Here is a 20254-nt window from a genome sequence, read left to right as displayed (position 1 = left end):
AAAAAAAAAAAATTTCAAATTGTACATCTTCAGAAACAGCATTGACAATATTATTGATAATGCTATTTCTGTAACTAGTGTTGTCACAATACAAACATTATAAACTTTATTTTAATACTGAGGAATAGACTCAATACCGATATCACAATGATAATAAATGCACAATGCACAAATAGAATGTGATTTTTAACATTAAATACCAGTACTTGCCTTTACCATGTATTCTTTTGTCTGTGTAATCTCTCAATGGTCCAGGTAGGTTCCATAGTGCTCCCTGGGCGTATACTAGTCTATGTGCTCTTATACTTGTTCTGATACAGCTCAAGATCATTCTAAAGTTGTTCAGGAAAGTTTTATTTCTGTCATGTGTAACTGATTTTTGATACTTTTAACACCCTTACATCTAACACCCAGACAGCTATTTCAGACCCATCGAAATAGCGAATACAGGGCCCCCAAAAATACAAAATGTTACTGGGTGAATTGTATTTACTTGAAACATCACAAAACCGTTTGTCCCTGTTTGCCAGCGTGCCCTTGAGCAGATGGGATAATCTGTTGACATAATAGTGTGTGCTGCTGACACAGAGTGGTGGACACTACACAGGCTTCAGCAGCAGCTCACCAGACACAGACACAGGCTTATGTTGATGCTTCCTCTGTTTGTAGTCTCTGATCACACAGACTTAGTCATTTAAGGCTGCCCCAAATACGCACAATTTAGAGGACATTTTGAAAGGTCTGTCCCAGTAACAAATTTTGAAGTGTGATATAACAATAAAAGATATAATAAAAGCTCATTTATGCCTCGTACATGGGAACCTTAAAGTGCACACAAGACAGGTTAGACTACTCATTTCAGTAAAACATAATTAACATCATCATATTTGAGATTTAATTGCAAATCTTGACTAGTTTCTAGTTTTGTGAATTTGGTGAAGTTATAATTTACTTCCTTCTTGGATATGGGTAGTAGATGTGACATAAATAAAAAGACAAAATATTTGCCACTAGTTCAAAGACAAAAGTACCCATAATAAATATTGACGCTACAAAAATATTCTTACATAATTCTTGTATGTAATTTTAAGTTGATTATTTTTTTTATTATGTTATTATATGTGGCTACATAATACTGGTTATTCTGAATTTCATTATACTGTATAATGACAATAAAGACTTTCTATTCTATTCTGTTCTGCTCACATTTCCTTTTCAATATTTTTTTTTCTAGGTAGCACAAAATATACAATTGAAAGTTTTGTTGAAGTATTTTGTACTAGGGCTGCATGATTTTGAAAAAAATATTCTGTATTCTTTTCTGGGGGGGTTGGAATGTTAACTTTAAACAGATGAGTTTTTGTAATGAAAAAATTATAGCTTTTATGACTTAATAATCCATTTATATTACAGTCTAATACTGGTTCTTATACAGCTCAAGATCATTCCAGACCTATTCAGAAAAGGTTCATTTCTATCCTGTGACACTGATTTCGATACCTCTTCAAAGTATATAGTGGAATGTATACCAATTTTAATATTGATTTAGTATCTGATTTTTGATACTTTTGACAACCCTAATTGTAACATAGATGTTGGTGTGTTGCAGGTGGGACTGGTTGAGATCTCCAGATGTCGAGGCTGCTACTGCTCCTCCTGTCCCTGTGTTAGAGCTGCCCCGTCCCATGAGAGTGTGCTCCGGGTGCTGCCACTGACCCGGGCTGTGGCTGCCCCCGCCGCCCCGCCCCACCATGGACCAGCAGAGGGACAAGTATGGAGAGCGGCCCTCCCGGAGCACCAAAGTGTCCCAGGGCAGCCGCAGCGGGCACCCCTCCAGACCCTCCGGCTCCTCCAGCTCCTCCGGGGTGCTCATGGTCGGACCCAACTTTCGCGTGGGCAAGAAGATCGGCTGTGGGAACTTTGGGGAACTTAAACTTGGTGAGGCAAACAATCATAATATTTTTGAGTTGTGATGTGACGTTTATGAATGAGTCACCTCTTTTGCATATATGCATTTTTATATTGATTTACGCTGAACCACCACAAGAATCAGCACAGAGGCAGAGTAGGCAACACAAGTGAGAGATTTTTGCACAGAAAATCATATTTGGTATCATAATAACAGTTTGTTTTTTAATTATTATTGTAGTGCAAGTCTCACTTTGAACAATTTTTTAGCCTGGGTCACATCCCTCTGTGCATAGTTTGTAGATAAAATGACTTCTTACATTGGCTTGTTTCATATAAATAAATATAAAAAGAGCAAGTCTTTTGAACAGAACTTTTTGAAATGAACAAGCAAACTCTTTGAAATGAACGAATCCAAAAGATGCGGATGCTATAAAAGAGCCAAAAGCCACTAATCACTATTAGAGGCTTTGAATTTTACCGCGTTATCACAGTTTTTGTGTAATTGAATTTCATTGTCTTTAAAATGTCAACAACAGAACTAGCTTATTTGAAATGTTTTTCAGTGGTCCAAAGTCATTCCTCACCAACTTACTGCTGGGATCCGAATTATTCACTGTGAATAGTATAAGCGCGTTTCACAACCTGCACACACGAGAGTAGAGTTTTGCCGTCACTGTAATGCTAACAACAACTAGCATGCAAACAATGCACCAACATTTCTTGGTTTGGAGCTGCTTTTACAAAATACTGTAAATGATGTAAGACATTTTTTTAAACTTTATAACAATGGAGGAAAAAAAGAGTACTGTTTCTTTTCCCGCTTACTGAAGGTGGGAGTTCATCCTTCTCTGTGATTGGTTAAATCTGCCCCTTACACACTCAGAACCTGACAAAAGCTGACCAGTAGAGTCAGGGCAATGGGAAAAGTAAACCAACTGTCAATAAACCATTACCAGAATAGCAATCTAGAAAAGATTATTAGATTTGGTGTGGTGAGTGTTATGTATTGAACTGATTAAACCTTTTTCTTTTTCTACCAGGCAAGAATCTGTACACCAACGAGTATGTTGCCATTAAACTGGTGAGTAATTACCTACATCACTACAAATAAAGTTAAGTTCACCTCTTAACTACTGCCATCTGGAAAAAAGGCCAGATGTAGCTTTGTTAAATGGGTACACCCCTGTGACATTTGCAGTACCTGGTATAGCATTAATAAACAATATATTTTAAAGGTAAAATAAGATCACACAAGCTGAAAGGTGAATTATACATGTTCACAAACTTAAAAAAAAATGCATTGTGGCTAGCCAGCACAATCTAAGATCACTTTTTAATATAGAAAATGTCTCCTAAATGAATGAGTTCAGTTGTGTTTTACTGTTGTCTTGTTTGTTGTCACTTTTCAGGAGCCAGTGAAGTCAAGGGCCCCACAGCTGCATCTAGAATACCGCTTCTATAAAACGCTGGGAACCACAGGTGCGACACACTAACCCTGAATCGTGGTATAAACCGGGGCATAATGAATTGAAGTGGTAGAGCACATGTGAGTGAATATATGGGTTGTTTTGTTATTGGTGAGAGGTTTTGCAGCCATTGTTACTCGTTTTTTTTTTTGTTAATTCTGAAGGGGGAGTTAAAGACGGTATTTCCTGTTTAGAAGGGCTGGGCTGGCTGACTGGTTCGCCGTGAAGAGGTTTTCCTTGTGCATAGTAAAGTGGCTTTTGAAACATCAATAATTAAAATAACTTAACAAACGCCACTTTTTAAGGAAATGGCTCTTAAGCCTCGTTCACCTAATCACATTACATTACAAAGAATAGATATTACACACACACAAGGCTAGATCGCACAATGCATCGATTTTGTGATTGAAGGAAGAGATAGTACTTCCTGGTGTGGGTTTGAAACGGTGAGAAGGATTTGTCACTCAAAGCTCGTGCTCATGATGTGGTTGGTTCTCTGATCTGTGGTTGGTTCTCTGATCTGTGCTTGTCTCTCTGATCTGTGCTTGTCTCTCTGGGTGAAGGTTTCATTTGTGGCGCCTGTTCAGCAGCCAACAGGCCCATGGCTTTTGGGTGTTGCATATGTGATGTCTCAAGTCCCAAGACCAGGGCTAGAGTTGTGTTGGGTACAATCATTAATTCATTGCTAGAGATGAGTGCCAAACTTGAGGCACATTTCGTACCCTGACCGACTGACCTTGGTTCAAGTTAAAATTCTCTATTGTCCTGCAAGGGGAAATTAGTACTGCATCACTAAACATATAAAAACAAACAGATGCAACACAAATAAAGAGGAGGGGGGTACAAAAGAATGTGTATAAATACTATAATCATGTACAGTACAAATATGTCATGCAACTACTTTTGCACGGTTTAATGAGAAAGCGTGTTTCCATGGGCAGTGCTCTGCTACATAAACCAACTGACGTCACCCAAGCATCATAAATGTTTTTTGGTAAATCACACCTGAATTGTTCTTTTCAATCAAAAGGCATATCTCAGAATTATTAAACGTCTTTTTGTGACTTGCTAAGTTTATGGAGCTGTGAGACATAGCTAAAGCTCGAGTAAACACAAAACTACTCCAATTTATCATCTACTTTTTCAAAATTTTTCACTTCTCTGTGCCTATAAACCACATTTTAATGTTTCTGTGTAATACATTAGGTTTGGCTAATGTTGGAGGCACTAGACTTGACCTCTGTAGGAAGTAGTCCCTCCGTGGGCTGCTTTGGACCCCTTAACGAGCAGGTACCATTTACCTAAGATGAACACATTCTGACCTTATTGATTTACTCCCTAGCAAACCCATGGAAACAGGCAGAAATGATACCAAAGCCTTGTTTCCAGGTGCCACATCTTGAACAATCCCCTGGATCAATAAGTTTAGGCACCAACAGCATCTGCACTGATGTCACAAGGTCAAACCTATGCATGATATTAACCTAGATGAATCTTGAACAAGGAGAACATGCAAATGCCTCACAAACTCCGTTGCCATCAAATGCTGGTTCTGGGCTGGTTCAGAGCCAGCTTTATTTTTTACTAGATAAGACATAGTAATTGTTGCCATAACAATGTATTATTTACAGTGGAGGACATAAGTATTTGAACCCTTGCTGATTTTGTTGGTTTGCCCGCAGACAAAGAAATGAACAGGCTATAATTTTAATGTTAATTTAATATTGAGAGCATATTAAAAAGAAAATACATGAAATAAGAATTTGATCCCATACCAACCCTACCAATCAACTGCATTAGACTCTTGTTTTAACTCGTCACCTCAGTTAGACACTTGTTTTAACTAGTCACCTGTATAAAAGACACCTGTCCACGGAATCAGTCAATCAGTCAGACTCTAATTTCTCCAAAATGTGAAAGAGCTGTCAAAGGATTTCAGGGACAAGATTGTAGACCTGCACAAGGCTGGAATAGACTACAAAACCATAAGTAAGAAGCTGGTGTTAAGGAGACAACTGTTGGTGCAAGTGTTCAAAAGTTTTAAAAAATACAAAATGATCATCAGTTGACCTTGGTCCTGGGCTCGACACAAGATCTCACCTTGTGGGTTTTCAGTGATCATGACAACAGTGAGAAATCAGCGTAAAACTACATGGGAGGAGCTAGTCAGTGATTTCAAGGCAGCTGGGACCACAGTCACTAAGGAAGCCATTGGTGACACTTTACACTGCAATGGATTAAAGTCGTGCAGTGCTCACAAGGTCTCCCTGCTTAAGAAGAATGTGCAGGCCCTCCTGAAGTTTGCCAGTGAACACCTAAATGATTTAAAGAATTATTGGGAGAAGGTGCTGTGATCAAATGAGACCAAAATTGAGCTCTTTGGCATTACCGTATTTTACGGACGATTACTCGCTCCGGGTTATAAGATGCACTGTCGTTTTCCCGAACTTTTTTCACATATAAACCGCACCGGACTATAAGGCACATTAAGCAAAACACAACAGTTAGGTAAGTCAGTCAAACTTTATTTAACATGTTTACAATAACTCAACTTTGTTCCTTTGTAACACGTAAAAAACAAAAAACTGTCTGAGATCGATAAATTGTCAGCGTATTCACAATAACTCATAATTGTTCAGTTATAACTAAAAATAACACACTACACTCACTTTTTCAGTTCATTCCTCGTCCACAAATCCCTCAAATTCTTCATCTTCAGTGTCCGAGTTAAACAGTTGGCCAATTCCGGCCTCCAGCACGCCCGTATCCCTCTCGTCATTATCCGAGTCAGTGTAGTTACTGTTCCCTGGCAGTTCAGTGATGATTCGGGTCTTGGTGAAAGCTCGGACCACAGTCGATACTGATACCTTAGCCCAGGCGTCCACGATCCATTGGCAGATCGTGGCGTAAGTCGCTCGGCGCTGTCTCTCTGTCCTGGTGAATGTGTGTTCTCCTTCTGCCATCCACTGCTCCCACTCAGCTCGCAGTTTAACTTTGAACGACTTGTTGACACCAACATCTAGCGGCTGAAGTTCTTTAGTTAATCCACCCGGAATGATGGCAAGCACTGAATTAGTTTGTTTCACCTGTTTTTTGATGGCATCGGTGAGATGAGCGCGCATGGAGTTGCAGATCAATAGGGACGGAGATGTGTGGAAAAAGCCATCCGGTCTCTTAACGTAAACTTCTCGCAGCCAGTCGCTCATCTTTTCCTCGTCCATCCAGCCTTTCGGGTTAGCTTTGATGATGACGCCGGCTGGAAACTTTTCTTCTGGTAAAGTCTTTCTCTTGAAAATGACCATGGGTGGAAGTTTCTGGCCATTAGTCTGGCAACCGAGAACTACAGTGAAGGATGACTTCTCGCTCCCTGTAGTGCGTATAGACACCGTTCTGGTCCCTGTTTTCTCTACAGTGCGGTTCATGGGGATATCAAAGGTAAGCGGCTCTTCATCCATGTTGGTGATGTGCTCTGGTCGGATCTTGGTTTCAGTGATCTTGTCTTTGCAGTATGCACGGAAAGTTTCCAGCTTTTCTTCATAATCTTTTGGCAGTTGCTGCGAGACGGTAGTTCGTGTGCGGATGGAGAGATTACGTCTTTTCATAAAACGATAGCACCAAGAAGGCCCGCCTTGAAAGTTATTGATACCATTTCCCATGCTAACGCTGTTGCCTTCATTTGAATACTGACTGTACTGACGCTTCTCTCTGCTGCTCTCTGTTCAGTGACCCACTGTTCAATTTTGTCCTCCAACTGTGGCCATCTCGCTCTGTTCCCTCGGAAACTTTGAGTGGTCCTCTTTACTTGGCACAGGTCATCTTCTTGCTTCCTCCACTTCCGTACCATTGATTCGTTAATGTTGTGTTTTCTCGCAGCTGCTCTATTCCCATGTTTTACTGCATCACTTATAGCCTTGAGTTTAAAGTCGGCGTTGTAAGCGTGTCTCTTGACAGGTGGCATTTTGATCATGATCATATGAGGAATCACAGTACGTATCACTCCGCGATGCTCCTGACTACGGTAGCCATAATGCTGCAAGTGGTGCGGCTTTGTCGTACTGGGACACTTGCGTAAATTCATATAAAAGGCGCTCTGGATTATAAGGCGCGCAGTCGTTTTTGGAGTCTTAAGACCGCGCCTAATTGTCCGGAAAATACGGTAACTCAACTCGCTGTGTTTGGTAGAAAAAAAAAATCTAACTATTCTGATATTTGTGCAGACTTGGTCATCAAGTGCAAGAAATATCTGACCTCTGCAAACAAGGGTTTTGCCACCAAGTACTAAGCCTTTTTTGGCAACAGGGTTCAAATACTTATTTCACTCAGTGGAATGCTAATCAGTTTATATATTTTCTTTAAAGTTATTTTCTGGATTTTCTTTCTTTTTGATATTCCATCTCTCAATGTTAAAATAAACCTACCTTTAAAATTACTGTTCATTTCTTTGTCAGTGGGCAAACCTAAAAAATCTGCAAGGGATCAAATACTTATTTCCTCCACTGTACTGGTCAGCAGTTAGTTTTTGATAGTTTGATAGTACCCCCACTAGTTAATGTGTTTTAGCTAGGACTGAGTTACTTTTGCCCTCTACATTACTTACTTTAGTGCTAACTATAATATGTATGATGTATTATTAATTATGTTTAGCCAAACCTGTTAATTTGTGTGTCCAAACCTCCTTGTTAAAACTTGATCTTGACAGATCTCAGAAGCTGAGCAGGGCTGGGCCTGGTTAGTACTGGATGGGAGACTGCTGGGAAAATCAGGTGCCACAGTGGAGCAGCAGTTGCATAAACTGTTGTTGTGTCCTTGGGCAAGACACTTTACCCACATTGTCTACTATGATTGTGGTGTGTGCATGATGGTGGTGGTCAGAAGGGCTGATTGGCAGCTTTGCTTCCATCAGTCTGCCCCAGGGCAGCTAATGCATTATTATTATTAGTAGTAGTAGTGGTAGTGGTGGTAATATTCTCCTGGAACTAGTTCTAATTTCTAGCCCAGCTCTTAACTGGTGCCAAATTGCACCAAGACTCCGGTTCTGAAAAGGAAACCAGCCCATCTATCTTGATGGAAATGAGGTAATAGAGACACTCGACAAAGTCTGGGAGTACAACCAGGGAACTTCTCGCTGTATTACAGGACTGTGGATCCACTCAGGCCTGTGGTAAAAGCAGTCCTTAGTTTTAAATGCATGTTCATCTGTTTGTAATCAAATACATGCACCTCCTCAAAGCAGATGATGAATAACCTCCCCAGCCTTAGTCACAGTTTGGCAGGGAAATCAAATGAGTGGTGCGTGCTCTTTGATCTACCTTCAGAGCTGTGTGGCCAGACACAGGTTTAATGACCATTGTTTTCACAGAGGCAGCGGTTGGAAAAGGCCAACTGTGCGGAAACTCATTAAATATTTAGAGTGCGGGTCTGCCCCTCCTTATAGCACTAACCTGCCCGCGTCCTCTCCTCCAGATGGGATAACGTGACCTCCTTTCCTTCCCCTCTTCGCTCTGTGCCAGTGCGGTTGTCATAGTGTCGCTGTACAGGCTGGTATTGAATGAATGTGGTCGCACTCAGAGGCCTAATCAGGTGCTCTTATCAGCGCGGAGCCAGCTGTCACAAGACGTTAGGAGAAATGAAGCGTTACCGTGGAAATATTCAGGCCAAATTCCTGTCAATTCAGTCACAGCGGTTTATACCAGACAGACAGTGGGTTCTAAAGCGCCACAGAGCCAAGGACAAAGGCGTACAGAGGATGAGGAGATTTCATTGCAGGAGGGTGGACACTATTGAGCTGTTAAAGGTATTTCCAGCAAGGCCTGATGATGAAACCTGACACCAGCGCTGAAATCACTGCGCACACCAGTGAACAACCACCTCTGGCTCCTGGCTCCTACTGTGGAGAATATAGGACTGCAGCTATAGGGCACTGATTAGTAGACCATTTGTCAGCAATTTTATTACAGATTGAAGACTTCTGGACTGAGCAAATGTACAAATATTCAGAGTAGATGTGGAAGAGATTTCGAAAAACTGATAATATTGCATTGTATTGTTGTTGGAGATCTACAACATTTGATTATTGGCTATATTGCTATATTGTTAAGCAGTGTTTCCCATACAGTGCTTAGTGTAATCTCCAAATGTCTTAAGTGTTATTTCTGTCCTTTTGTGATTTACTTTCATGCCCCATTTGCATTTTGTGACTTGAACCTCAACCAACACATTAAAGGGACTGTTTGGAATTTTGGACATAGGGCTTCATTTTCTAGTGAGCCAGAGTGCTGTAGACGTGTGGAGACACTTTTTGAAATAATCCATCCAGTTCTTGTATTTGTAGAGGTTGCTGGTGCTAGGCTAGTGCATGTCAATGGTCATAGTTGATCTGCCACTAAAAACACCCACTTACCCATTCCACAAAGCACCTGAAGCAAAACGATTATAACATCAGACTGTTGATGTGAATGTCTGTGTCGACAGAATAACTGAAGGACTGATATCACCTAGCACCAATGTTGTACCTGATCACGTTCATGAACACGATCATATTTTGGGCAAACGTGAACTGAATGGACTGTATTACTGCCTGATGAATGAACTGGGAACGCGTTCATTCTGGTGTCTGTAAACAGCATGCACTTCTATTCACCTTTGTTCAACAGGGTGCCAGATTTCTTTAGTGTTCCAGGCGAAAACCCGGCTAAACACACCGTAAAGAGCCCTTACTATTTAACAGAAAAACACTCAATCTGGCAACAGCCACCACTGTTGCATCGCCGCATGCGTCATCGAAACAAGATAAAACACTTGGCTCTTCTGCGCATGGCTCCTGCAGAGAGCCGCTGTCCTGTCTGTAGACCAGTTTGATCTCATCATATTGGACAATATGCTGATGCCGTGTGTTTGTGTTCTGACCGTAGCCTCTTATTATAGTTATTGTAGTTTTGTTGACGTTGCGGTAAGTGGTGGATCAGGTTGTGCTGCTGCATAAATTGCACTTGGCTGTGCGTTGTGCTCTGATATAGTTCATCCAAGTGACCAAAATGACTGTCCTTTTCTAGTATTCGTTATAAAATTATATAGCCTATATATAATACATATATTCACAATATATATTTATGATTTTGGCCTAATAGCTCACAGCAACGTATTGGAAAAAAAATTAAATAAAATTACTGAACTAGTTCATTTTTGGAACTATGAATGAACTATTACCTATAAACAATTATGAACTATGAATGAACTAGTTCATTTTGAAATTTGTGAACTGAACTTTGGATTAGTTCATGTAGAAAATTAACTTTCCTAACACCTCCTAGCACCGATCTTACCGGCAAAGTATAATTCCGCTGCTGCTGAGAAAATAGTCCCTCAACATGCGACGATTCATGCAGTGCAGGGTTAGTTTTACACAGATATTCACATGGAGAGTCTGGAGTAGTAATAGATTTGCTTCAGGTGTTTTGTGGAGTGGGTAAGACTGTTTTTAGTGGCAGACCAACTATGGCCATTGACATGTACTTGCCTAGCACCAGTGACCTCTGCAAATCCAAGGACTGGATGGAATATTTCAACAACTGTCTCCACATGTCTCCAACACTTTGGCTCACTAGGAAATGAGGCCCTATGTCCAAAATTCTGAACTGTTCCTTTAACAGTCATATTCCTGATACATTGTTTAAATATTGCCTGAGTAATGTTATCAGGATAATGCAAAAAAGATATCAAGATATTCATTTTTGTAAATACACTAGTTATCAAGTCATTTTTGACAAAATATATTCAACCGATATGGGTTTTTTCATTGGTGATGCTGATACCAATTGGTTGGAACCCAGAAAAATCTATAGCAGATAAGTCGATACTTTTGGGCTGATATGTAGGGCCAATTTAGATTATTTTCCCCAAATCATATAATTTAAATTCACTGCAAAGTTATCCTCAAACCTTAGAACAGAAACCCTTACAGAAAAATGTAAAAATGGGTAAGGTGCAAACCCGAGGCACTCCGACTGAGTATATTAAGTCCTTTATTACATGAGGAGTCTTTTAAAAAAGTACATTTATTAATATGGGCACAGTGATTGCAGGCACCGCATTGAAATGTACCACCTGGTTTAGGGTAGAATTTTTTATTTTCTGCTGGTACTCTTCGCACAGCAAATGATGGAGGGTCAGAGAAAATAGATGCCAGTGACTGATCGCTTATAAGAATGTTCCAGTTTTTCTTTATGACGTTTTTGATGGCATATGTAAGGTTGCTGTGCCTTATCGAGACAAATAACTTGTTTTCAGCTGTGGTTTTAGGACTCTTTTTGAGTAACTGTGTCCTTTCCAAAGATTTTGCTTTTGCTGCAGCCCGGTTCAAGGTGCCTTTTCCATAGCCTCTGCATTGAAATTTTTCATACATGTCTTTAGATTGGGTTTCAAACTCTGTTTCAGAATCACAAATTCTTTTTAATCTCTAGACTAAAAAGAATTTGTGATAAAGAATGATATTCTTTTTAGTATCTCTTAAAGACCACTGTCTTAACCATCGTAGAGCACCTGTACTGTTATTTTTTTTTACTCTTTTAAGACCCAGTGACGCACTCTACCTCTCTTGCTTTATCTTATCCACAAACCTGTTTTACCATAAATTTATGTTAAAATCCAAGCTTTTTGCATATTCTTTAGGTAGCTGGTTAGCTAAAGGCTAAAAAGTGCAAATATAAATATATATCAGTATATCTCTATTTAATGTAGTCATATATTATAGTCCAGATAATGAGTGTCAGTTATTAAATTCAATAGTCAGTTCTTGAAGCAAAACTTGTATTCTGTTCTGAAATTCCATGTTGAATTTGTTATTGTAATGTAATCAGTCTAGAGTTTTAGGAATGAACAAATCATTTAAACTTGAATATCAGGTTGCGACATAATAAAATAATAAAAAGGGGTCAAGTGTTCATACTTTGTGCATGCAAGCCAAAGCCTGCCAGTGTTTATTAAAGGGCCCGTATTACGCTGTTTTCTGATCTATGTTATTGTTATAATATAATGTTCTCTCATCAAAAACATATTTGGAGTTGCCTTTTGCTTCATTTACACATGTTTAAAACACAAATCCTGTACATTTAGGCTGGCAACCTTGTGATTTCAGGAGGTTTGTTTTATGCTCCTTATACTAGAATCATTTGGATAATTTCAGCCCTGGAATTGCTAAACTTGAAAATTACAGTTTTGTGACATCACAAGGTAGAACAGAGCATTTTGAGCTTTGGAGATTATTGACTAATAATAAACATAATAATAATAAAGGGTTACTCAAATGTTTTTTCATACTATGTTTTCATGAGTATCTTTTCCAAACTATTAAAGTAAAAACCAAAAGCTGAGGGGAGTGACCCGAGTCTTTGGCAAAATTAGACTCTTGTTTCTTTAAGATGGAGTAGATTACACAAGAGGCCCGGGCTTGCATATGCACTCACTGAGCTCCATTACATTTGTGTGTTAATGTTTACCCAACAGCCCCCTCAGATCTGTCCTCAGAATCCTTGGACTTCCCCTCCTCCTCCCCGCTCGCACGGTTCACCTTGGACCTAAATTAGAAACATCATTAATCTGGAGAAATGGTTATCAAGGGGGGTGGGCGATGTTTCTAAATAAATCATATCACTTGATGTCTTTTAAAGCCTGAATTACAATTTTTTACAATTTGATCACTATTTGATCTCTGTAGATATAGCCTCCTTCCTCCTTTCCTTGTTGTTTTTATGTACATAAACCACCACTGGGTTCGTTCAAAACACATCTGCGGTTGAATTGTGTTTACGATGAACACACTATTAGCAAAGCAGTCTTGTTGCTAATGACTTTATTTATTTATTCAATCCCACTGCTGACATCAGAGGATACTCCATTGTCTAAATACAGCAATGCAAATGCAGGTGTAGTTTTGAAAGTGTGTTTGCCAAATGTACACATCATTTATATTGGAAAATATAAAATTCTTTAGCTGTTTAGTTTAATTTAATGATTAGTCAAATTCAGTGATGTACTTGTCTTTGTTTTTCTGCATAAATTTTAAAAAATAAAATAAAATTGATTTTGCATGAACTCCCCCTGCAGGTGTAGTCTTGTGGGTGCAGTTTGGGTTAGATACATAGAGATACCATAGTTTTGATAGTTTTTTTGTTTGTTTGTTTGTTTGTTTATCTGTTTTTAACACCATATTGTGCTTCCTGTAGCCTCAACACGTTTTTTTAGTGCAGTGCTTTGATTCTTCACCATGTCCACAGCCAAAGCTGGTCTACAGAACTACTGTTACTAAAGCTCAGCTTCTGTCTCTGATTGGACTTTATATTACTTCTACTACATCTACTGTTGCACTGAATTGTGGTGTCTGTGTGACACATAATTTATTTTTTTTATGTAAACATAAAAATGACAAACTATGTAGTGCTAATGTAGTTTAGTCTATGTAATGTTTGTGTTTTGTGTTTGCAGCGGAGGGTGTGCCTCAGGTGTATTACTTCGGCCCATGTGGGAAATACAATGCCATGGTGCTGGAGCTGCTGGGCCCCAGTCTGGAGGACCTGTTTGACCTCTGTGACCGGACCTTTTCACTCAAGACGGTCCTGATGATAGCTATTCAGCTGGTGAGTAGAGTCTCTAGTCTGGCTTAAAATGTATCTGTAGCTCTCTGTCAGTGTGCTGTCCTTCTCTCTGTCAAGGACACACAGGCTGTGTTGGAACCTTCAGAGAACAGTAAATCTTCAGCTGTAGGACACACGGTTTAAACCTTATTTGTTATTGTTCCATTCTCAATGTCCTGTTTCTTTATTTACAATATTAATTTGCTGAATACTAACCAATACTAAAACTGTCAAAATTAGATACTCATTTGAGGAGTTATCAATACTAAAAAAAAAAGTCCCTTTCACGGGTCAGAAATCAACCTTTCCTGAATAGCTTTAGAATGACCTTGAGCTGTATCAGAACAAGTATAAGAGCACATAGACTACTATACGCCCATGAACCACTAGGGAACCTACCTGGACCACTGAAGTATTACACAGATATAAGGCCACGTGGTAATATAAAAGAAAGTATTATGATTTAATGTTGAAAATCACGTTTTATTGTTTAAATATACTGTTTTTTATTATTACCGTGGTATCAAAATCTGTACTGAGTAATGAGTATATTCTTTAGTATAGAGATTGAATTTGACATTTTATTATCATGACAACACTATTGGGCCCCACGTTGTAACACAGACTTACTTTTCCTTGTTGTGTTGTCTCGTTGTAGCTTTCTCGAATGGAGTATGTGCACTCTAAGAATCTCATCTACCGAGATGTAAAACCAGAAAACTTTCTGATTGGAAGACAAGGGAACAAAAAGGAACACATCATTCACATCATTGACTTTGGCCTGGCCAAAGAATACATCGACCCAGAGACCAAAAAACACATTCCATACAGAGAGCATAAGAGTCTGACCGGCACTGCCCGATACATGTCCATCAACACACACCTGGGGAAAGGTATGAAACAACATGTGTGCACTTGGTGTTCTTTTCAGTGAGTTTGATTGTTTAAGCTTGCCATGATAAATACTATATTGACTTCTCGTTCAATATATTTTTGAAGGAAGAATAATTTTTAGGGCTCAGTATTTATTGTTGGTACTTTTTCTTTGTTGCATTGAATAAATCACTTCTATGACTCATAGATACAAAATAACTAGTGTTTTATTTTCCTATTTATTTATTGCAGTTTGTGTTTTTAGCCATATTATACATTTAGAATATTTTTGGGAGATGATTCTGTTTTCATTGTTATTGTGTCAGTGGCATGATTTAGTTTCAATATTATTGTTTATTATATATTTTCTTTAAAAAATATATCGGTCTTCAAAATTGTGACAGACCTGTCCCTGATTTCTGTTGTAGAGCAAAGTCGGCGTGATGACCTGGAGGCTTTGGGACATATGTTCATGTACTTCCTACGAGGGAGTCTGCCCTGGCAGGGACTCAAGGTGTGTTACTATCACTGTGGACTCTCATTTTTAAATGGAAGTCCTAAGTCCCTGGGGTTGGCAAATGACATCTCTTTAAATAAAATGAGTACACCTTTAACCCTTCTTATTCAGACTTTGGAGGAAGAAACTGGGTTATTTTTTATATTAAAAGCAAGGATTAAAAGGACAGGTAATTTTATTTTTATAAAATTACATAGAAAATCACAGATCCATATATGAAAAAAAGATTGAATGTTTTGCCATATGACCCAAGTCCTGCTTCTTGGTGTTGAAATTAGAAAGACCTCTAGTATCAGTGGTGCTGTCTTTCCATAAATCATTACCAGCCTACACAGGCTTCATTAGTGGGATAGATGATTCATGCTGATTTGTAACAAACAAATATGTGTTTTATTTTTACTGAGATGATCTCCTCTTATCATCTGTTCTTTAGGCTGACACACTGAAAGAACGATACCAAAAGATCGGAGACACAAAACGAAACACTCCTATTGAAGTGCTGTGTGAAAACTTCCCAGGTATGTCAGAGTTAAGTCATCAATAAAACATATGCACTGCATCGTCTTAACCTACTTTTATATGTTGTGTTTCCTCAGAGGAGATGGCCACATATCTGCGGTATGTGCGGAGACTGGACTTCTTTGAGAAGCCGGACTATGAGTATCTGAGGACGCTTTTCACTGAGCTCTTTGAGAGGAAAGGATACACGTTTGACTACACCTACGACTGGGTCGGTCGCCAGATTGTAAGTCACCTCAGTCAGCATGGGGACTGGGGCTAACTAGGGCCAGACTAAAGTTATTTAAAATCAAGATTATATAAGATTTTTTTTTTCTCTCTCAGCAAAATGCAGAAAGTATTAAAAATATTCAGATGGATGGGCCAGTGGCTGGATCAGTAATGGGCACAGAGTTTCTAGTATAGGTTTGCCCTCTCCAGTAATAAACTTTTTCTGGCAAGAAGGGCAGCCAACATAAAAATCTGCATCTTATGTTGAAATTGTATTCATCAAATGAGCACAAAAAACTTCCAAACATCTATCAGCAAATAGTCCGGCATATTGGGCAGTGTGTATAGCTCTAGTTCTATCCCTCACACAGTCCTGTCCTGTTGTGTTCCAGCCTACTCCGGTTGGCTCTGTCCACATCGACTCCGGAGCATCGGCCATCACACGAGAGACCCACAGAGACAGACCCTCCCAGCACCAGCCTGTTCGAAATCAGGTATACAAACAAATCAACTATGAAACAACTACCAGTAACCTGTCAGGATGTATTAAAACAGATTCCATTTTAAAAAAAGAAACCGGTCCGAGAGGTGGAATTTGGTTAAGAGTTCTCAGCCCTTATGTGTGTTTTAGAGACACTGACACAAGCAAATAGACAGGAGGATTGGATCAGGAATATTATATTATTATAAAGTTTTAAGATTTTGAGAAAAAGTTGCAGATGCTAGATTGAGATTATTTAAAGTGGGACTAAACTTCATCCATCTCGACAAAGACCTGATCCCTTAGGTCTTCATTGGAGTCATTCAGGGTCAAAGTATGAAAATCCCAAAGAATTAAGACAAATTAAGAAACAATCACATTAGGCTTTGTGTAAATGTCTGGACCAACCAAGATGTGGCAAGTGTGTGATGCCACAGTAGTAAAGTTTTAGGGATTAAACATAGCTGGCAGTAAACACTCACTGTTTTAAGATAGGTACTCACTGCACCATGTTTGTTTTTTGTTTTTTTTATCTTATAAGAATGTTGGGTGTCAGTCAAAGACCTATGACCCACGCTTTTAACTTCAACTCAAACTTTCTCCATGATCAAGATAATTTGTTGCAGGCAGTCAAAATCGTGCAGTTGTTTAGTTTGTTTAATTGGTACAAAATTGCCAAAAATTAATCAGGAAAGGTTGGTAATGCTTGCTAATATAAAAAAAAAAAAAAAAAAAAAAGCAAATTTAATGTTTTGTCCCACTTTAAATATACTTGATTAGTAGGACAGGATACTTGGAAGAGAAATTAACAGTACATAAACAATAATTCATAGTTTGAGGCTGAAATCTCCTACAATATTTTCCATTATCCCAAAAAGAAAAAAGCTTAATTCTTCTGAACAATATTTTCAATAATCTCAGATCATAGACAATAAATGAGACGAACAAAAATGTTTTTTATGAACCTTCCTACGCTATTTTATTTCTGATGGAATGTGTGTGAGTGAATGAGCACAGATCTGCGCTTACATGTACGGGGGCTTCATGCTTGGTTCAGTAATGACTCTTCTGGCTTAAGCCTTGATTTTAATTTTAATTTGACTTTTTTGATTTGACTTTTTTGTTCTTAATTTCTCATGCTGCTTTGCATGGTCCATGACACTGCGCTCCCAACACTCCATCTTTTCCTAACCACTCTCTAATCACTCCTCGCTTCTCCTGCTCCTCTCTCTCCCCTCCTCTTTCCCTCCTCCTCCTGCTCCTCCCTGTTTTTGCTCCTCACTCCCTTCTTCTGGTCCCTCACTCCTTTCTCCTGCTCCTCACTCTCTCCTCCTTCTCCTCTTCCTCATTCCCTCTACTCCTCACTCACTCCCTCCCCCTCCTTCCTCTTCCTCCTCACTCCCTCCTCCTCCTGCTCCTCTCTCCTCCTCCTTTCTCTTCCTTTTCACTCCCTCCTCCTGCTCCTTTCCACCTCCTCCTCACTCCCTCCTCCTCCTCACACCCTCCTGACCGCGAGCAGACGGCGTCCTCTGAGCGGCGAGGGGCTTGGGAGGTGCAGCCATCGCGACAGGCCAACTCCTCGTACCTCAGCTCCCACCTGGCAGCAGACAGGCACGGGGGCTCAGTGCAGGTATCCACCCTCCCCTCTCTGCCCGGGGCACAGGGTCAGATCTGTCTGAGTGTGGCAAACCAAAGCGGGAAGGGCTTGAGCGATGGATCTTCATCTTTGCTTTCAGAATTAAATGACCCATTCATTAAAGAGGGCGTATTATGCAAAATCATTATTATATATTTTTTCCTTTTTTTCTAGTTTTCTACCATGTTATAACGCTGTTCCTACACATGCCTGAAGAGATTTTAAATGTCATCCATGCATCTTTCAGTAATTTGGTGGTCTCTCCTAGGGACTTTCCTCCTTATGGTTAGCTGTAAGATTCTGTCCAAAGCTCAGCCCACAAGCCTACATCATCCATGCTCCCCAGTGGCAAACCTGATGTGATATGTAGTAGCATTCATATAAAAAGATCACTATAAAAGGTAACATGGTGATCTAAATATTAGGTGTTAGCAGTTAATATCCCATAAAAGTAAAATACCTCCTCTTTAATCCACTTCTGGAACATAAATCACAAACTTTCTATATTTCTTATTTGGAGACTTGATTGAAGTCTCAAAAAACAAAAAGAACAAAACATCTCATTGTGGTTTAATGTTTTCTATTGTTTTCAAACCAGCATAACCACTGTAACAGAATACTTACTGAAATTTGTTGTTGTGTTGTATTTAAAACGTGGGGAAGACCAGACACAACAGTTTTGGACCTGCTTGTTTTCCCAAATAACAGCTTGAAGTTGGACATAATGCGGCTTAAAAGTCTCGCCCACTTCGAAGCTCTCAGAGGTTCTGGAACAAATTTCCTATTTATTCCTATTTTCCTACAGGCTTTTGAAATTTAGAAAAAAAAACCTCATATGTTTCTTTAAACTCTATCTAGCTATTAAAACAAAGATGTTCATTTTGTCTTCTTATCTACTTCAACTTCTTGGGTTCTTTTTAAAGACAATACAGTAACGTGTATTTACCTTGTTGTTTGGGCTGCTCGCTGCAAGGCATCTTGAGACAGGTCTTCTGAAGATGGCTTGCAGCGAGCAGCCGAAACATGTCAACAAGGTAAATACACTTTACTGCATTGTCTTTAAAAAGAACCCAAGAAGTCTATCTAGTTATGTCATCTGTCCTTAGCAACTAATGTGTTTGCTAACTTTTAAGTTTTCATTTTTTATTTTGGACTAAAACAAACTTGGTTCTTGAAAAGGGTTCAGAAACAGAAGGGAGAGCAAAGGGAGGATGGAGCTTTTGTCAAAAACAAAACTGAAACTTATTAAACTTGTAAATAGGTTGTTTTTGGTGAATGTAAGATTTTCAAAACAATAAAAGGTAACATTGTGATCTAAATATGTTATGTGTTAGCAATTAATACCACCATAGAAGTGTAATACCTCCTTTTTAATGAAAATTCTTGATCTTGCGGTCATTAGTTACCACATAGCAATTTTTTTTCTAAAGTCTATGGGAAAAATGAATGGAAAATTTACTTCTGTGGGGGGTGGTCACTGTTGAACTTCATTCACAAAACTCTACCACACTGACCAACCTGCTGCACAGCTCACATGCCCCCTGCAGGAACCCCCAGGACAGATCTGCCCGTGTCCCCCGCCCCCCCTCCGAGCCTGGCCGGTATAGTGCTGCTCACATGTGCATGTCACCTGGTGCCCGCTCCAGAGGGTACAGTGTGGCTGGGCTTGTACTTTCAGGATCAGAGCACACCTTTTGGCATGGCACAGAGACCTGGTGAACCGCATGCTTTTGTGAACGGCAGTCTGTGTACTCTGCTTTCATGACAGGCCATCTTAACTACATGACACGGAGAAGGCTTTGTTTGCATGGGTGTACAAGAATTCATATTAATTTACATATTTTTAACTAACGTATTTGTTTATTTGTACAGGGAAGACTTCACACCATTCTGTAGGCCAAAACAAATTAATACAGATGGGGGGCAGCTATACTGAAAGTATTTTTGTTGTAATATAGCCAGCAATAGAAAAAATGTGTACATTTACGTTATGGCTATTTCATGATGAAGTAA

The 20254-nt window shown here is 39.4% G+C and overlaps 1 protein-coding gene across 2 annotated transcripts in view; it reads left to right on the top strand.

The window, feature by feature from the left end:
- Nucleotides 1–20254, top strand: part of csnk1g1 (casein kinase 1, gamma 1) — a 40414-nt gene that overhangs the window by 8136 nt on the left and 12024 nt on the right. Inside the window, exons 2-11 of one of the 2 annotated variants that reach the window (XM_020936161.2) lie at nt 1610–1938; nt 2952–2992; nt 3321–3390; nt 13857–14008; nt 14664–14898; nt 15307–15392; nt 15829–15913; nt 15992–16140; nt 16517–16618; nt 18125–18235. In XM_020936161.2, the coding sequence (XP_020791820.1) occupies nt 1752–1938; nt 2952–2992; nt 3321–3390; nt 13857–14008; nt 14664–14898; nt 15307–15392; nt 15829–15913; nt 15992–16140; nt 16517–16618; nt 18125–18235 (1218 nt within the window). In that variant the 5' untranslated portion in view covers nt 1610–1751. The remainder of the gene's footprint in view (nt 1–1609; nt 1939–2951; nt 2993–3320; nt 3391–13856; nt 14009–14663; nt 14899–15306; nt 15393–15828; nt 15914–15991; nt 16141–16516; nt 16619–18124; nt 18236–20254) is intronic. The other variant, XM_020936162.2, reaches the window with a different exon arrangement.

The sequence above is a fragment of the Boleophthalmus pectinirostris genome, unplaced genomic scaffold, assembly GCF_026225935.1.
Source record: "Boleophthalmus pectinirostris isolate CB_2022bp ecotype Guang Dong unplaced genomic scaffold, ASM2622593v1 HiC_scaffold_19, whole genome shotgun sequence".
In the NCBI taxonomy this organism is placed as follows: Eukaryota; Metazoa; Chordata; class Actinopteri; order Gobiiformes; family Gobiidae; genus Boleophthalmus; species Boleophthalmus pectinirostris.
The sequence above is the reverse complement of the archived record's forward strand: the minus strand, read 5'-3'. Positions and strand labels throughout refer to the sequence as shown.